This window comes from Babylonia areolata, chromosome 8 (assembly GCF_041734735.1).
Source record: "Babylonia areolata isolate BAREFJ2019XMU chromosome 8, ASM4173473v1, whole genome shotgun sequence".
Classification (NCBI taxonomy): Eukaryota; Metazoa; Mollusca; class Gastropoda; order Neogastropoda; family Buccinidae; genus Babylonia; species Babylonia areolata.
In genome coordinates, this window is record NC_134883.1 from 28,760,162 (window position 1) to 28,775,161 (window position 15,000).

The following is a 15,000-nucleotide window of genomic DNA, read 5'->3' on the forward strand; positions in this document are numbered from 1 at the left end:
GGATCTTTAACGTGCGTATTTGATCTTCTGCTTGCGTATACACACGAAGGGGGGTTCAGGCACAAGCAGGTCTGCACATCATGTTGACCTGGGAGATCGGAAAAAATCTTCGCCCTTTACCCACCAGGCGCCGTTACCGAGATTCGAACCTCGAACCCTCAGATTGAAAGTCCGACACTTTAACCACTCGGCTATTGCGCCCGTCTAACCTCTGTTCAGTTCAGTTACTCAAGGAGGCATCACAGCGGTCGGACAAATCCAAATACGCTTCACTGCTACTCAGGTACCTGACCAGCAGCGTATACCCAAAGCCGATAAACAAATAGATAAGTAATCAAAACAATGAATAAACAAATTAGAATAATAATAGATAAATAGATGAATCAGAAAATAAAATAAATAAATAAAAATAAGTAAGCAAACTGATAAAGAAATGAAATGTAAAAAAAAAGCAAAAACCCAACACAATAATGATAACTTAATTTATTACAACATCATCTAATGGTAATATCGTTTCAGCTCAGCTGAAAATTGCCGTTAAAATAGGTCCCTGAATTCAGGGTTACAGAAATTAAAGGGTTGGACCGGGAATCGAATCCAAACCCTTACGGTAAGGACACTGCAGTAGCAGATATAAGCGTAACGTAACCAACCATTCTGCCACCTTTTCACTTTCCTCCTCCTCCTCCTCCTCCTCCTCCTCATCATCATCATCATCATGCAACATTCTGTACTACCCTTGCTCTCGCTCTGTGTCCAGATTATCATCGACCAGCCAAACCTGGCCTACGGAGACGCGCCGTACGTGAAGCAGTACGCGGAGTGCGGGCAGCCTGGTCTCTACATTCATCTAACACCGTCCTACCTCAAGGACGATGACGTCGTCAACAAATGGGGACCTCCCGGTACGCCATTGTGTTGTGTTGTGTTGTGCTGTGTCGTGTCATGTTGTGTTGTGTTCTGTTTGTGTTGTGTTGTGTTGTGTTGTGTTGCCAGTGTTGTGTCGTCTTCTGCTGTGTCGTGCTGTGTCGTGTCGTATTGTGTCGTCCTTGTGTTGCGCTGTGTAGTGTTGTGTCGTGCTGTGTTGTGTTTTTTCGTGTCGTGTCGTGTTGTGTTGTGCTGTGAGGTGCTGTGCTGTGTTGCGTTATGTAGTGTAGTGTTGTGTTGTATTGTGTTATGTCGTGTTGTGTTGTGCTGTGCTGTGTCGTGTCGTGTCGTATTGTGACGTGTCGTGTCGTGTTGTGTTTATTGCGTCGTGTTATGCTGTGCTGTGCTGTGTTGTGTCGTGTCGTGTCGTGTTGTGTTGTGTCGTGTTGTGTTGTGTTTATTGCGTCGTGTTATGCTGTGCTGTGCTGTGCTGTGCTGTGTCGTGTCATGTCGTGTCGTGTAGTACTGTCCTGTACTGTACTGTAATGCTGTGCTGTGTTGTATTATTATGTACTGCACTGCACTGCATTCAGGGTTTTTTTTATTTTTTATTTTACACATTTTATTCAACTGGCGAAAATTTGCTGAAATGCCTGCGGGTAAAGCTGTACCTGCGGGCCAATCACCCGGGGGCAAGGCAAACTGCCCGAGGGAAAGCAATATCCGGTATTCAGGAACACTCAGTCTACCTGCAGGTCACAAAACCCAAAGGGAAATTTGCCCTTGCTACTTACCAAAGGCGACCACCCATGAAGCATGAGGCAAAACATGGCGGATCCTTTTGTAGCATTGCTTTTGTTGAAGGAAAACAGGTGTGCTTTGCGGATAGCACGTGTTTTGCGAACTCTATCGACAGTGCTCTGAACTGCGGTGCAGGGAGATGTAAATGAGTATGCACAGAAGAGAATCACCGGGATTTTTTTTTTTTAATAAAAGGCGATGAGTCAGCTGCCTGAGTGCACCGCGCGTGTCTTGAATTCGAAGATAACTCAGCCTTCACGTCAAACTGTACCCGAGGGTCCCAGCCATGTCTTGAAAACGGCCCCGGAAAGACAGCCTGCAAATGATCCCGTGTTTATAAAACACTTAGAGTTTGGTCTCCGACCGAGGATCGTCGTCGTCGTCGGCCTCCTTCCGTCTCGAGAGACGATGGCTGCACCAGAAATGTAGTCACTGCCGGGCGTTGCACTTCCTGCTGTGGCTGTGTAGACCAATGCTGGAATGGCAATCTCTACTGCATGTGGGACAGATATAAGTAGATGCTGCTTGGTTTATAGAATTTGACTTGCGTGTGGCTCTTTTTCTCCTCAGCGAGTCAATGCGGCTTCTCTCTGCTTGTTTCACCCCTCTCTGAATGGCAGATTTCCAGGGCCCACGTGAGTCCGCAAAGCTTTCCCAGGACAGCACGTCAATACCTGTACTTTTCAGGTTCCGTTTGCAAGCATCTTTGAATCTTAGTCGGGGGCAGCCTTGGGGCCTAGATCCCTCTGATAGTTTGTTGTACAGCAGATCTTTTGGGATGCGGCCTTCATCCTTTCAGCGAACATGACCGAGCCAGCGAAGATGCCGTTGACTCAGAAGGGCGAAGACAGTTGGCAAGCCTGCATGCTCAAGCACTTCAGTGTTTGGGATCTTGTCCTGCCATCAGATTCCAAGAATGCGTCTGAGACATTGGAGATGGAAACTGTTTAGTCTCTTCTCTTGAGCGGAATATGTGGTCCATGTTTCACTCGAGTAGAGTAGGGTGCTTAGAACGCGAGCTCTGTGCACCTGCATCTTTGTGTTCACCGTGAAGTTTTTGTTTGACCACACCCTCTTGTGAAGTTTGGACATGACCCTGGCAGCCTTCGCAGTTCTTGATTGATCTCTGGCTCAGGGAAATAGGAAAAGTTATTGTCAACCCCAGATACTGAAACCAGTCAACTGAGTTCAGCTTGTGGCTCCCAATGTGGATTATTGGAGGAGAGTCAGTGCCCTGTCCCACCACTTCCGTTTTCTTCAGGCTGATGGTGAGGCCAAATTCGTTGCACGCATGCGCAAGGCGGTCTGTGAGTCTCTGAAAGGCCTCCTCTGTGTGTGTCACCAGTGCAGTGTCTTCGGCGAAGAGAGCCTCTCTGATGGTGACATGCCTGACTTTGGTCTTGGCTGTGAATCTGGCCAGGTTGAAGAGCTTTCCGTCAGATCTTGTGTGTAGGTAAACTCCGTCTTCATTATTTGCGAACGTATATGACTGAAGCATGGAGAAAAATATGCCAAAAAGTGTTGGGGCGAGCACGCAACCCTGCTTGACACCACTGCTTATTTGGAACGGGTCAGACACTGCTCCATTGTAGCACACTGTGCTGTGCGTGTCCTTGTGAAAGGATTCGACAATGTCCAGTAATTTCGGGGGACAGCCTACCTTCCTCAGAAGTGCGAATAGTCCGCTCCTGCTATCTAGATAAAAGGCCTTTGTCAGGTCAATGAAGGCAAGGAAGAGTGGTTGATTTTGCTCTCGGCATTTTTCCTGCAGCTGTCTGACGGAGAATATCATGTCGATGGTAGATCTGCCTGCCCTAACCCCACACCGCGACTCTGGGTATACGCGTGCTGCCAGAACTTACAATCGGGTCAGGATGACCATTTCAAAGGCTTTGCCGACAATGCTGAGTAAAGAGATGCCCCGACCAAAGATAGGCGCTATAAATATCCATACCATCATCAAGAAGAAAAAGTCCAACACAGAAAAGTGAATGACAACCTGACGTACAAAGTTCAATCTTACATCATTGAGGTGACCGCCCCTTATACTGACTTAGCGTTATTTGTCAACAGCAATCAATGGTGTTGATTAAATGGCCGTGTGTGTGTGTGTGTGTGTGTGTGTGTGTGTGTGTGTGTGTGTGTGTGTGTGTGTGTGTGTGCGTATGTGTGTGTGTGTGTGTATGTGTGTGTGTGTGTGTGTGTGTGTGTGTGTGTGTGTGTGTGTGTGTGTGTGTGTGTGTATGTGTGTGTGTGTGTGTGTGTGCGCGCGCGTGTGTGTATGTGTGTATGTGTATGTATGTGTGTGTGTGTGTGTGTGTGTATGTGTGTGTATGTATGTATATATGTGTGTGTGTGTGTGTGTGTGTGTGTGATACACCAGAGAAGACTCTGGTGCACGAGTGGGCCCATCTGCGCTGGGGTCTGTTCGATGAGTACCCCATTGATCCTGAGGATGCGGAGTTTTATCGACACGAGGGAGCTTGGCATCCCACAAGGTCAGGGGGCTCTGTGTAGTGTCTCTCTGTTTCGCTTGTCCTGCCAGTGTATCTGATTTGTCTGTCAGTCTGTATGTCTGTCTGCGTCTCTCTGTGTCTGGTGGGCCCAAGCTATCCCACTGATCTTCTGTCTGTTGTGTGTGTCGGTGTATCTGTTTGTTTGTGTGCCTGTTTGACTGTCTATCTGTTCGTACGGTTGTTTGTTTGCTTGTCGCTTTATCTGTCTGTCTGTCTATCTATCTATCTATCTATCTCCTTTTGTCTGTCTGTATATCCGTCTATCTCTGTATGCGTGTGGGAACGCGCTCGCGCTCGCGTATGCATTCTATTTGTCTAATTAGACCGCGAGGAATGCACACCCCCCCCCCCCACACACATACACATGCACAGACGCACACACACACACACACACACACAGACACACACACACACACACACACACAGAGTGTAATACTGACCCAAAAACCTCCGGTCGTATTTCATACACCATGCCACCAACGCCATGTTTGTAAGCCCGCGGTTAAGAAAAACTGACAGGAAAGACCAACAGCGAATGCTGTTGTTGGGGCATATAAAAAAAAAAAGAGAAGAAAAAAAAAAGAAAGAGATTAGTCGTGACATTTCCATTTGTTTTCGTGTTGCTTAGTTTCTTGTGACATTTTATATATTTTTTTGCTGGCTGTAGTTTTCGTTTTTATACATCATCACATGGATGACAGTAAGGATTAGCCATCTCCACGTCAGGTAAACAACAACAACAACAGCAACAACAACAACAACAACACACACACACACACACACACACACACACACACACACACACACACACACACATGGCGCGCGCGACACCCTCTCATGTACAGAGAAGAGACTGACACAGAGAGAGACAGATATATATATATATATATATATATATATATATATATATATATATATACATGTGTGTGTGTATGTGTGTGTGTGTGTGTGTGTGTGTGTGTACAGACAGACAGACAGAGACACACACAGACACACACAGAGACAGAGTGGTAGACAGACAGACCGAGACAGTGACAGAGAGAGAGATGATTCTCACATAAAGAGTGGCAATGTTGCTACTTACCCACCGGAAACTGTGGAATCCAACACACACACACACACACACACACACACACACACACACACACACACACACACAGAGGCGCTATCATCCTAGTAGACGTATGTATATATATATATATATATATATATATGTGTGTGTGTGTGTGTGTGTGTGTAATTAAATGTATATAAATATATATATATATATATATATATATACATAATACATATATATTATATATATAATCATATATACAGAAAGAGAGGGGTGGGTGCGGTGGGGGATGGAAATCCTCAAGACGGAGAAGAGATACAGAGACAGACACAGACACAGACGCAGACACAAACAGACAGACAGACAGATACAGAGACAGAGATAACACGCTGATGTCTGTATCTGTGTCCGCCAGATGCACGGCCGAAGTGGACGGGTCCATCCACAACAAGTTCACCAGCAAGGACTGCGCCTTCAATTTCTTCACGGGCCAGCCTGAAAAGAACTGTCTCTTCTTCCCCAAGATCAAGTCCAACAAGGCCTCCGCGTCCCTCATGTTCATGCAGTACCTAGAGAGCGTACGGAGTTCGAACCCACCACCACCACCACCACCACCACCACACCATTACTGAGCCCATGCACTGCAGTCAGACAATACAGACATTAACTCCTTGAGTGCCACAGCACGTATCACCTACGTGCATGGTAACGTCACTGATGAAGGGAAATGACCCTGGAAGGCTGAAAATTCACACAGTTTATCTAGAGTGGAATATCTCAAGAACAGTGTTTTCAGTTTTAGGCTTATTGTTTCGGAAAGTTATATGACTCGAAACACCACTTTCTACTGTTTTTTTCTCTCCAGCACTGAAGAGGTTAAGACACATATGTAGAGTCACTGGTACACGGACATACTGACACATTGATAGACACAGAGAGGCAGACACGTATTCAGACACAGGCACACAAGCATAATTATGCACACATAGGTATATACCTGCACATGGTCACACATAGACATCAAAGGATCCAGATACACAGGTATAATTTCAACACAGAAACACGGACAACGCGGACACACAAACATACGCAGACAGTGATACAGGTGCGCGCGCGCGCGAACACACACACACACACACACACACACACACACACACACACACACACACACACGCACACACACACACACACACACACACACACACACACACACACACACACACACACACACACACACACACACACACACAATAATAGACAAATCTCACAGACACACACAGATAAACACACAGACAGAGACAGACAGACACACACACACACACACACACACACACACACATTCAAAGGGTACTACTATGAACCCGATCTGTTTTGTAGATTGTGGAGTTCTGTGACGATCCGGTGACGTCAGCAAAGCCATTGCGTCACAACAACCTGGCACCGAACCGGCAAAACAGGCTGTGCGCCTACCGTAGTGCTTGGGAGGTCATGCGGAAACATGAGGACTTCAGAAAAGGTAGCCCACCTTTGATAGTCAGTGGTGTCCGACTATGACCATCAGTGGATGAGGCAAACTGCTGTCTCGACTGTCTGTCAATGTCTGTCTCTCTGTCTTGTCTTTATCTTGTCTCAATCAGAACAATGGAGGAGGCAAACTGCTGTCTCGACTGTCTGTCAATGTCTGTCTCTCTGTCTTGTCTTTCTCTTATCTCAATCAGAACAGTTGAAGAGTCAAACTGCTGTCTCGACTGTCTGTCAATGTCTGTCTCTCTGTCTGTCTTTCTTTTCTCACTCTCTGTCTCAATCAGAACAGTGGAAGAGGCAAACTGCTGTCTCGACTGTCTGCCAATGTCTGTCTCTCTGTCTGTCTTTCTCACTCTCTTGTCTCAATCAGAACAATAGAGGAGGCAAACTGCTGTCTCAACTATCTGCCAATGTCTGTCTCTCTGTCTGTCTTTCTCACTCTCTGTCTCAATCAGAACAGTTGAGGAATCAAACTACTGTCTCGACTGTCTGTCAATGTCTGTCTCTCTGTCTGTCTTTCTCACTCTCTGTCTCAATCAGAACAGTTGAAGAGTCAAACTGCTGTCTCGACTGTCTGCCAATGTCTGTCTCTCTGTCTTGTCTTTCTCACTCTCTGTCTCAATCAGAACAGTTGAAGAGTCAAACTGCTGTTTCGACTGTCTGCCAATGTCTGTCTCTCTGTCTTGTCTTTCTGACTCTCTGTCTCAATCAGAACAGTGGAGGAATCAAACTGCTGTCTCGACTGTCTGTCAATGTCTGTCTCTCTGTCTTGTCTTTCTCACTCTCTGTCTCAATCAGAACAGTGGAGGAATCAAACTGCTGTCTCGACTGTCTGTCAATGTCTGTCTCTCTGTCTTGTCTTTCTCACTCTCTGTCTCAATCAGAACAGTTGAGGAATCAAACTGCTGTCTCGACTGTCTGTCAATGTCTGTCTCTCTGTCTTGTCTTTATCTTGTCTCAATCAGAACAATGGAGGAGGCAAACTGCTGTCTCGACTGTCTGTCAATGTCTGTCTCTCTGTCTGTCTTTCTCACTCTCTTGTCTCAATCAGAACAATAGAGGAGGCAAACTGCTGTCTCAATTATCTGCCAATGTCTGTCTCTCTGTCTTGTCTTTCTCTTATCTCAATCAGAACAGTTGAAGAGGCAAACTGCTGTCTCGACTGTCTGTCAATTTCTGTCTCTCTGTCTGTCTTTCTTTTTTCACTCTCTGTCTCAATCAGAACACTGGAGGAGGCAAACTGCTGTCTCAACTATCTGCCAATGTCTGTCTCTCTGTCTGTCTTTCTCACTCTCTGTCTCAATCAGAACAGTGGATGAGGCAAACTGCTGTCTCGACTGTCTGTCAATGTCTGTCTCTCTGTCTTGTCTTTCTCACTCTCTGTCTCAATCAGAACAGTTGAAGAGTCAAACTACTGTCTCGACTGTCTGTCAATGTCTGTCTCTCTGTCTGTCTTTCTCACTCTCTATCTCAATCAGAACAATAGAGGAGGCAAACTGCTGTCTCAATTATCTGCCAATGTCTGTCTCTCTGTCTGTCTTTCTCACTCTCTGTCTCAATCAGAACAGTTGAAGAGTCAAACTGCTGTCTCGACTGTCTGTCAATGTCTGTCTCTGTCTGTCTTTCTCACTCTCTGTCTCAGTCTTCCCCTCCCCTCCCCCTTCCCTTTTTCTTTTTTTCGCCCCTCTTCTTCCTCCTCATCGAACTGCTACTACTACTACTACTGCTACTACTACGACGACCACCAAGTGTAGTGATGGCCTAGAGGTAACGCGTTCGCCTAGAAAGCGAGAGAATATGAACGCGCTGGTTCGAATCACGGCTCAGCCGCCGATATTTTCTCCCCCTCCGCCAGACCTTGAGTGGTAGTCTGGACGCTAGTCATTCGGATGAGACGATAAACCGAGGTCCCGTGTTCAGCATGCACTTAGTGCATGTAAAAGAACCCACGGCAACAAAAAAGTTGTCCCTGGCCAAATTCTGTAGAAAAATCCACTTCGATAGGAAAAACTGCACGCAGGAAAAAATACAAAAAAATGGGTGGCGCTGTAGTGTAGCGACGCGCTCTCCTTGGAGAGAGCAGCCCGAATTTCACACAGAGAAATATGTTGTGATAAAAAGAAATACAAATACAAATACCACTGCTGGTGCTGCTGCTGCAAACGAACTATTTCTTCCATCGTCACCACACCATCACCACCACTACCAAAACTGTTACCACTGCTGTTGGTTCTTCTTCTTCTTCTTCTTCTTCTGATGATGATGATGATGATGACAACGACGACGATGATGATCATGACGACGACGCCGATGTGTGTCTGGTGTGCCTACAGTGAAGTCTTTGAGCGATGACGCTGACACGGCCTCAGTGTTGATGATGATGATGATGATGGCAACGACGATGATGATGATGATGTTTGATTTGCTGTGCCCGCAGTGATGACGCGGACACGACTCCGGTGTTGATGACGATGGTTATGAAAATAATGATGACGACGAAGACAATGATGATGATGATGATGATGATGTTTAATTCATGTGCCCACATGATTGATGACACAGACACGACCCCAGTGTTGACGTCGACGACGACGATGACGACGACGACGACGATCATGATGATGATGATGATGATTGCTGTATCCACAGTGAAGCCTCTGATCGATGACACGGACACGACCCCAGTGTTGATGTCGACGATGACTTCAACGATGACGACGACGATGATGATGACGATGGTGGTGGTGGTGGTGGTGATGATGATGATGATATTTAATTCCTTTGCCCACTGTGAAGCCTTTGATTGATGACACGTACACGACCCCAGTGTTGATGACGACGATGATGATGAAAATGATGATGACGACGACGACGATGATGATGATGGTGATGATGATGTTTAATTCATGTGCCCACAGTGAAGCCTTTAATTGTTGACACGTACACGACCCCAGTGTTGACGATGACGACGACAACGACGACGACGACGATGATGATGATGATGTTGATATTACATCGCTATGCCCACAATGAAGACTTTGATTGATGACACGTGTACGGCCCCATTGTTGACGTCGACAGCGACGACGATGATGTCGACGACGACGACGACGACGACGATGATGATGATGACGATGGTGATGATGATGATGTTTATTTTCTGTATCCACAGTGAAGCCTCTGAGCGATGACACAGACACGACCCCAGTATTTCGCATCGTTCAGATCAAACCCAAGAAGAGAGTTCTGGTGCTGGACACCTCTGGGAGTATGACGGTGAGTAGTTGGTTTAAACGTTAGTCCAGAAACAAGACAGAATATCATAGCGTTCATTATACAAGTCTTGAAATGAAAAAAAAAAAAAAAAAAAGAAAAGAAAGAAAAAAAAACACAAAAAAACAAGAGCAACAACAAATTTGAGTTTATATCGAGATCTTCCATGCGAACGATCAACAAATTCAGTGACGCAAGATACACAAAATACTCGATAGTTTAGTGGGAATCAGACTGAAAAGTGAACATTCCTGAAGAGTAATGCATTGATTATGAGTGTCACCTCTGTGTGTGTGTGTGTGTGTGTGTGTGCGTGTGTGTGTGTGTGTGTGTGTGTGTGTGTGTGTGTGTGTGTGTGTGTGTGTGTGTGAGCAGGGAGGTCGGGAAGGGAGGCGGGTTGGGTCTTGTGTGTGTATGTCTGCGTGTGTGGGCGCATGTGTGTGTGAATGTTCGTGTGTGTTTGCATATGCGTGTGCATGTGCGTGACTGACTGACTGAGTGAGTGAGTGTGTGTGTGTGTGTGTGTGTGTGTGTGTGTGTGTGTGTGTGTATCGCGCGTACGCACGCGCGCGCGCGCGTGTCTGTGAGTGTGAGTGTTTGTGTTTGTGTGTGTGTATATGTAAGTAAGTGAGTGTGCGTGTGTGTTTCTGTGTCAATTCATGTATCTGTATGTGTGTGCGAATTCTTTTTTTTTCTTCTTCTCGATCAACAACAACAATAATAATGATGATAGTAGTAGTAGTAGTAGTAGTAGTAGTAGTGATAATGATAATGATAATAATAGCAATAATAATAGCAATAATAATAATAAATATAGTAAAAATAAAATAAAACAAAATAAAATAAAATAAAGGTTCTTTCATTCATCCACCCCATTCCACCACCCATCCAATCTTCCACCACCCACCATTCCTGACCCCCCCCCCCCCATCCCTTCCCCCCACCTCTACCCCTCTCCCCCCAACTCCACATCCTGTCTTCCCCCTACCCTCCCCCTCCCCCCTGCCCCCCCCCCCCCCCCCCCCCCCCCCCCCCCCCCCCCCCCCCCACACACAGGGCTCCTCCCTGAGCGTGATGATGCAGGCCACCAGCAGCTACATCCTGAGCTGCCTGGAGACGGGCAGCAGCCTGGGCATCGTGCAGTTCAACACCAACGCCAGCGTGCTGTCGCCCATGGTGGACATCCTTTCCGAGGACGACCGCCACACCCTCATCCGGAGGCTGCCCCGCACTGCGGAGGGCAAGACCAGCATCGGGGCTGGGCTGGAGAAGGGGCTTCAGGTAGGTCTGTTCGTTGGGGGGATGGGGGTGGTGGTGTGTGTGTGTGGGTGGGGGTGGGGGGAGTTGGGGGGGGGGTTAAGGGGGCTTCAGGTAAGTCGTTAGATGGAGGGTGTTGGGGGGGGGGGGGGGGGCGTTTAAGGGATCTTCAGGTGTGCTGTGGGGTGGGGTGGAGGTGAAGGTCTGTTGTCGGGGGTGGAGTGTGGTTAAGGGGGCATCAGGTCTGTTGTCGGCGGGGGCTGGGGGTGGGGGTAAAGGGGCTTCAAGTGTGGGTTTTTGTGTTTTGTTTTTTTGGGGGGTCTGTTGCGGGTTGCGAGGTTAATGGGGGCTTCAGGTCTGTTGGGGTTAAAGAGGGTGGGGTGGTGGAGGCAAAAGAGGATTCAGGTCTGCTAGGGGAGACGGGGTGGGGTTAAGGGGACTTTAGGACAGTTAGGGTTAAAGAGGGTGGGGTAGGGGAGGTAAAAGGTGATTCGGGTCTGTTTGGGGGTTAAGGGGGCTTTAAGTCTGTAAGTGTTGAAGAGGGTTGGGTGTTGCGTTAAGGGCTGCAGGCCAGTTAGGGTTAAAGAGGGTGGAGGTGGGTAATAGGGCATTTAGGTCTGTTATGGTTAAAGAGGGTGGGGTGGTGGGAGTAAAAGGGGATTCGGGTCTGTTGGGGTTAAAGAGGGTGGGGTGATTGTGAAAGAAGATTCAGGTCTGTAAGGGTTAAAGAGGGTGGGGTGGTGGGTGAAAGAAGATTCAGGTCTGTAAGGGTTAAAGAGAGTAGGGTGGTGGGTGAAAGAAGATTCAGGTCTGTAAGGGTTAAAGAGGGTGGTGTGGTGTGTGAAAGAGGATTCAGGTCTGTAAGGGTTAAAGAGGGTGGAGTGGTGGGTAAAAAGGACTTCATGTCTGAGTTAAAGAGGGTGGGGTGGAGGGGGTTAAAGATGATTCAGGTCTGTAAGGGTTAAAGAGGGTGCTGTGGTGGGGGTAAAAGGGGATTCAGGTCTGTTGGAGTAGGGGGGAGGGGGTTAAGGGAGCTTCAGGAGAGTTAAGTTTAAAGAGGGTGAGGTGGTGGGTAAAGGGGAATTCGGGTCTGTTAGGGTTAAAGAGGGTGGGTGAAAGGGGCTTTATGTCTGGGTTAAAGAGGGTGGGTGGTGGGTAAAAGTGGTTTTAGGTCTGTTAGAGTTAAAGAGTGTGGGTGGTGGGTGAAAGGGGCTTCATGTCTGTTTGAGTTAAAGAGGGTGGGGTGGTGGGGGTTAAAGGGGATTCAGGTCTGTTGGAGTAGAGGGAGGAGGTTAAGGGAGCTTCAGGAGAGTTAAGTTTAAAGAGGGTGGGGTGGTGGGTAAAGGGGAATTCGGGTCTGTTAGGGTTAAGGAGGGTGGGTGGTGGGTAAAAGTGGTCTTAGGTCTGTTAGAGTTAAAGAGGGTGGGGTGGTGGGGTTAAAGGGGATTCAGGTCTATAAGGGTTAAAGAGGGTGGGGTGGTGGGTGAAAGAAGATTCAGGTCTGTAAGGGTTAAAGAGGGTGGTGTGGTGTGAAAGAGGATTCAGGTCTGTAAGGGTTAAAGAGGGTGGGGTGGTGAGTGAAAGAGGATTCAGGTCTGTAAGGGTTAAAGAGGGTGGGGTGGTGTGTGAAAGAGGATTCAGGTCTGTAAGGGTTAAAGAGGGTGCTGTGGTGGGGGTAAAAGGGGATTCAAGTGTGTTGGAGTAGGGGGGAGGGGGTTAAGGGAGCTTCAGCAGAGTTAAGTTTAAAGAGGGTGGGGTGGTGGGTAAAGGGGAATTCGGGTCTGTTAGGGTTAAAGAGTGTGGGTGGTGGGTGAAAGTGGTTTTAGGTCTGTTAGAGTTAAAGAGTGTGGGTGGTGGGTGAAAGGGGCTTCATGTCTGTTTGAGTTAAAGAGGGTGGGGTGGTGTTGGTTAAAGAGGATTCAGGTCTGTAAGGGTTAAAGAGGGTGGTGTGGTGAGTGAAAGAGGATTCAGGTCTGTAAGGGTTAAAGAGGGTGGGGTGGTGAGTGAAAGAGGATTCAGGTCTGTAAGGGTTAAAGAGGGTGGAGTGGTGAGTGAAAGAGGATTCAGGTCTGTAAGGGTTAAAGAGGGTGGGGTGGTGGGTGAAAGAAGATTCAGGTCTGTAAGGGTTAAAGAGGGTGGGGTGGTGGGTGAAAGAAGATTCAGGTCTGTAAGGGTTAAAGAGGGTGGGGTGGTGTGTGAAAGAGGATTCAGGTCTGTAAGGGTTAAAGAGGGTGGGGTGGTGTGTGAAAGAGGATTCAGGTCTGTAAGGGTTAAAGAGGGTGGGGTGGTGTGTGAAAGAAGATTCAGGCCTGTAAGGGTTAAAGAGGGTGGGGTGGTGGGTGAAAGAAGATTCAGGTCTGTAAGGGTTAAAGAGGGTGGAGTGGTGGGTAAAAGGGGATTCGGGTCTGTTGTGGTTAAAGAGGGTGCTGTGGTGGGGGTAAAGGGGGATTGAGGTGTGTTGGAGTAGGGGGGGAGGGTGTTAAGGGTGCTTCAGGAGAGTTAAGTTTAAAGAGGGTGGGGTCGTGGGTAAAGGGGAATTCGGGTCTGTTAGGGTTAAAGAGGGTGGGTGGTGGGTGAAAGTGGTTTTAGGTCTGTTAGAGTTAAAGAGTGTGGGTGGTGGGTGAAAGGGGCTTCATGTCTGTTTGAGTTAAAGAGGGTGGGGTAGTGTTGGTTAAAGGGGATTCAGGTCTGTAAGGGTTAAAGAGGGTGGTGTGGTGAGTGAAAGAAGATTCAGGTCTGTAAGGGTTAAAGAGGGTGGTGTGGTGAGTGAAAGAAGATTCAGGTCTGTAAGGGTTAAAGAGGGTGGTGTGGTGAGTGAAAGAGGATTCAGGTCTGTAAGGGTTAAAGAGGGTGGGGTGGTGGGGGTTAAAGGGGATTCAGGTCTGTAAGGGTTAAAGAGGGTGGTGTGGTGAGTGAAAGAAGATTCAGATCTGTTGGAGAAGGCAGGATTCGGGGTGGGGTGGGGGAGGTGAAAGGTGCTTCAGGACAGTATTGGTTAAAGAGGATTGGGTAGTGGGATAAAACGGGATTCAGTTCTTTTAGGGTTAAAGAGGGTGGTGTGGTAGGTAAAAGAGGATCCGGGTCTATTAGGGTTAAAGAGGGTGGGGTCGTAGGTAACAGAGGAATCAGGTCTGTTTGGGTTAAAGATGGTGGGGTGGTGGGGGTTAAGGGGGTTTTGAGTCTGTTAGGGTTAAATTGGGTGGGGCGGTGGGTAAAAGTGGTTTTAGGTCTGTTAGGGTGAAAGAGGGTTTGGTGTGTGCGTGAGGGCCGAGGGGGGTTACTTGGCCGGGGTGTGGGTGGGTCGGAGGAGCGTGTAGAGGGTGGTGGGGGTGTCGGTGGAGGTGGACGTGAGGTGAGAAGGAGTTCGTGTTGCGAGGGGGCTTGTGTGTGTGTGTGTGTGTGTGTGTGTGTGTGTGTGTGTGTGTGTGTGTGTGTGTGTGTGTGTGTGTGTGTGTGTGTGTGTGTGTGAAAATAGATAAGTAAATAATGAAATAAATAGATAATCGAACAAACAAGCAAACAAACGAATAAATGAATGAATAATAAAACAAGTAAATGAATAAATGTATAAATGAATGAATGCATAAGGAAATAAAAAAAGAAAGAAAGAAAGAAGGAAAGAAACGAACAACTGACGAGTGTTGTATCGTTGTATTGTATTGTGTGCGTGACCAACAGCTGCTGAACAGCATGCGGGACAAGCGG

The 15,000-nt window shown here is 47.5% G+C and overlaps 1 protein-coding gene across 1 annotated transcript in view; it reads left to right on the plus strand.

The window, feature by feature from the left end:
* LOC143285130 (calcium-activated chloride channel regulator 4-like) overlaps nt 1–15,000 on the plus strand; it is a 56,316-nt gene that overhangs the window by 29,704 nt on the left and 11,612 nt on the right. Inside the window, exons 4-10 of the mRNA XM_076592352.1 lie at nt 761–905; nt 4,052–4,166; nt 5,657–5,819; nt 6,619–6,757; nt 9,938–10,041; nt 11,095–11,319; nt 14,974–15,000. The exon at nt 14,974–15,000 is cut by the window's right edge and continues 84 nt beyond it. Coding sequence (XP_076448467.1) covers nt 761–905; nt 4,052–4,166; nt 5,657–5,819; nt 6,619–6,757; nt 9,938–10,041; nt 11,095–11,319; nt 14,974–15,000 — 918 coding nt within the window. The remainder of the gene's footprint in view (nt 1–760; nt 906–4,051; nt 4,167–5,656; nt 5,820–6,618; nt 6,758–9,937; nt 10,042–11,094; nt 11,320–14,973) is intronic.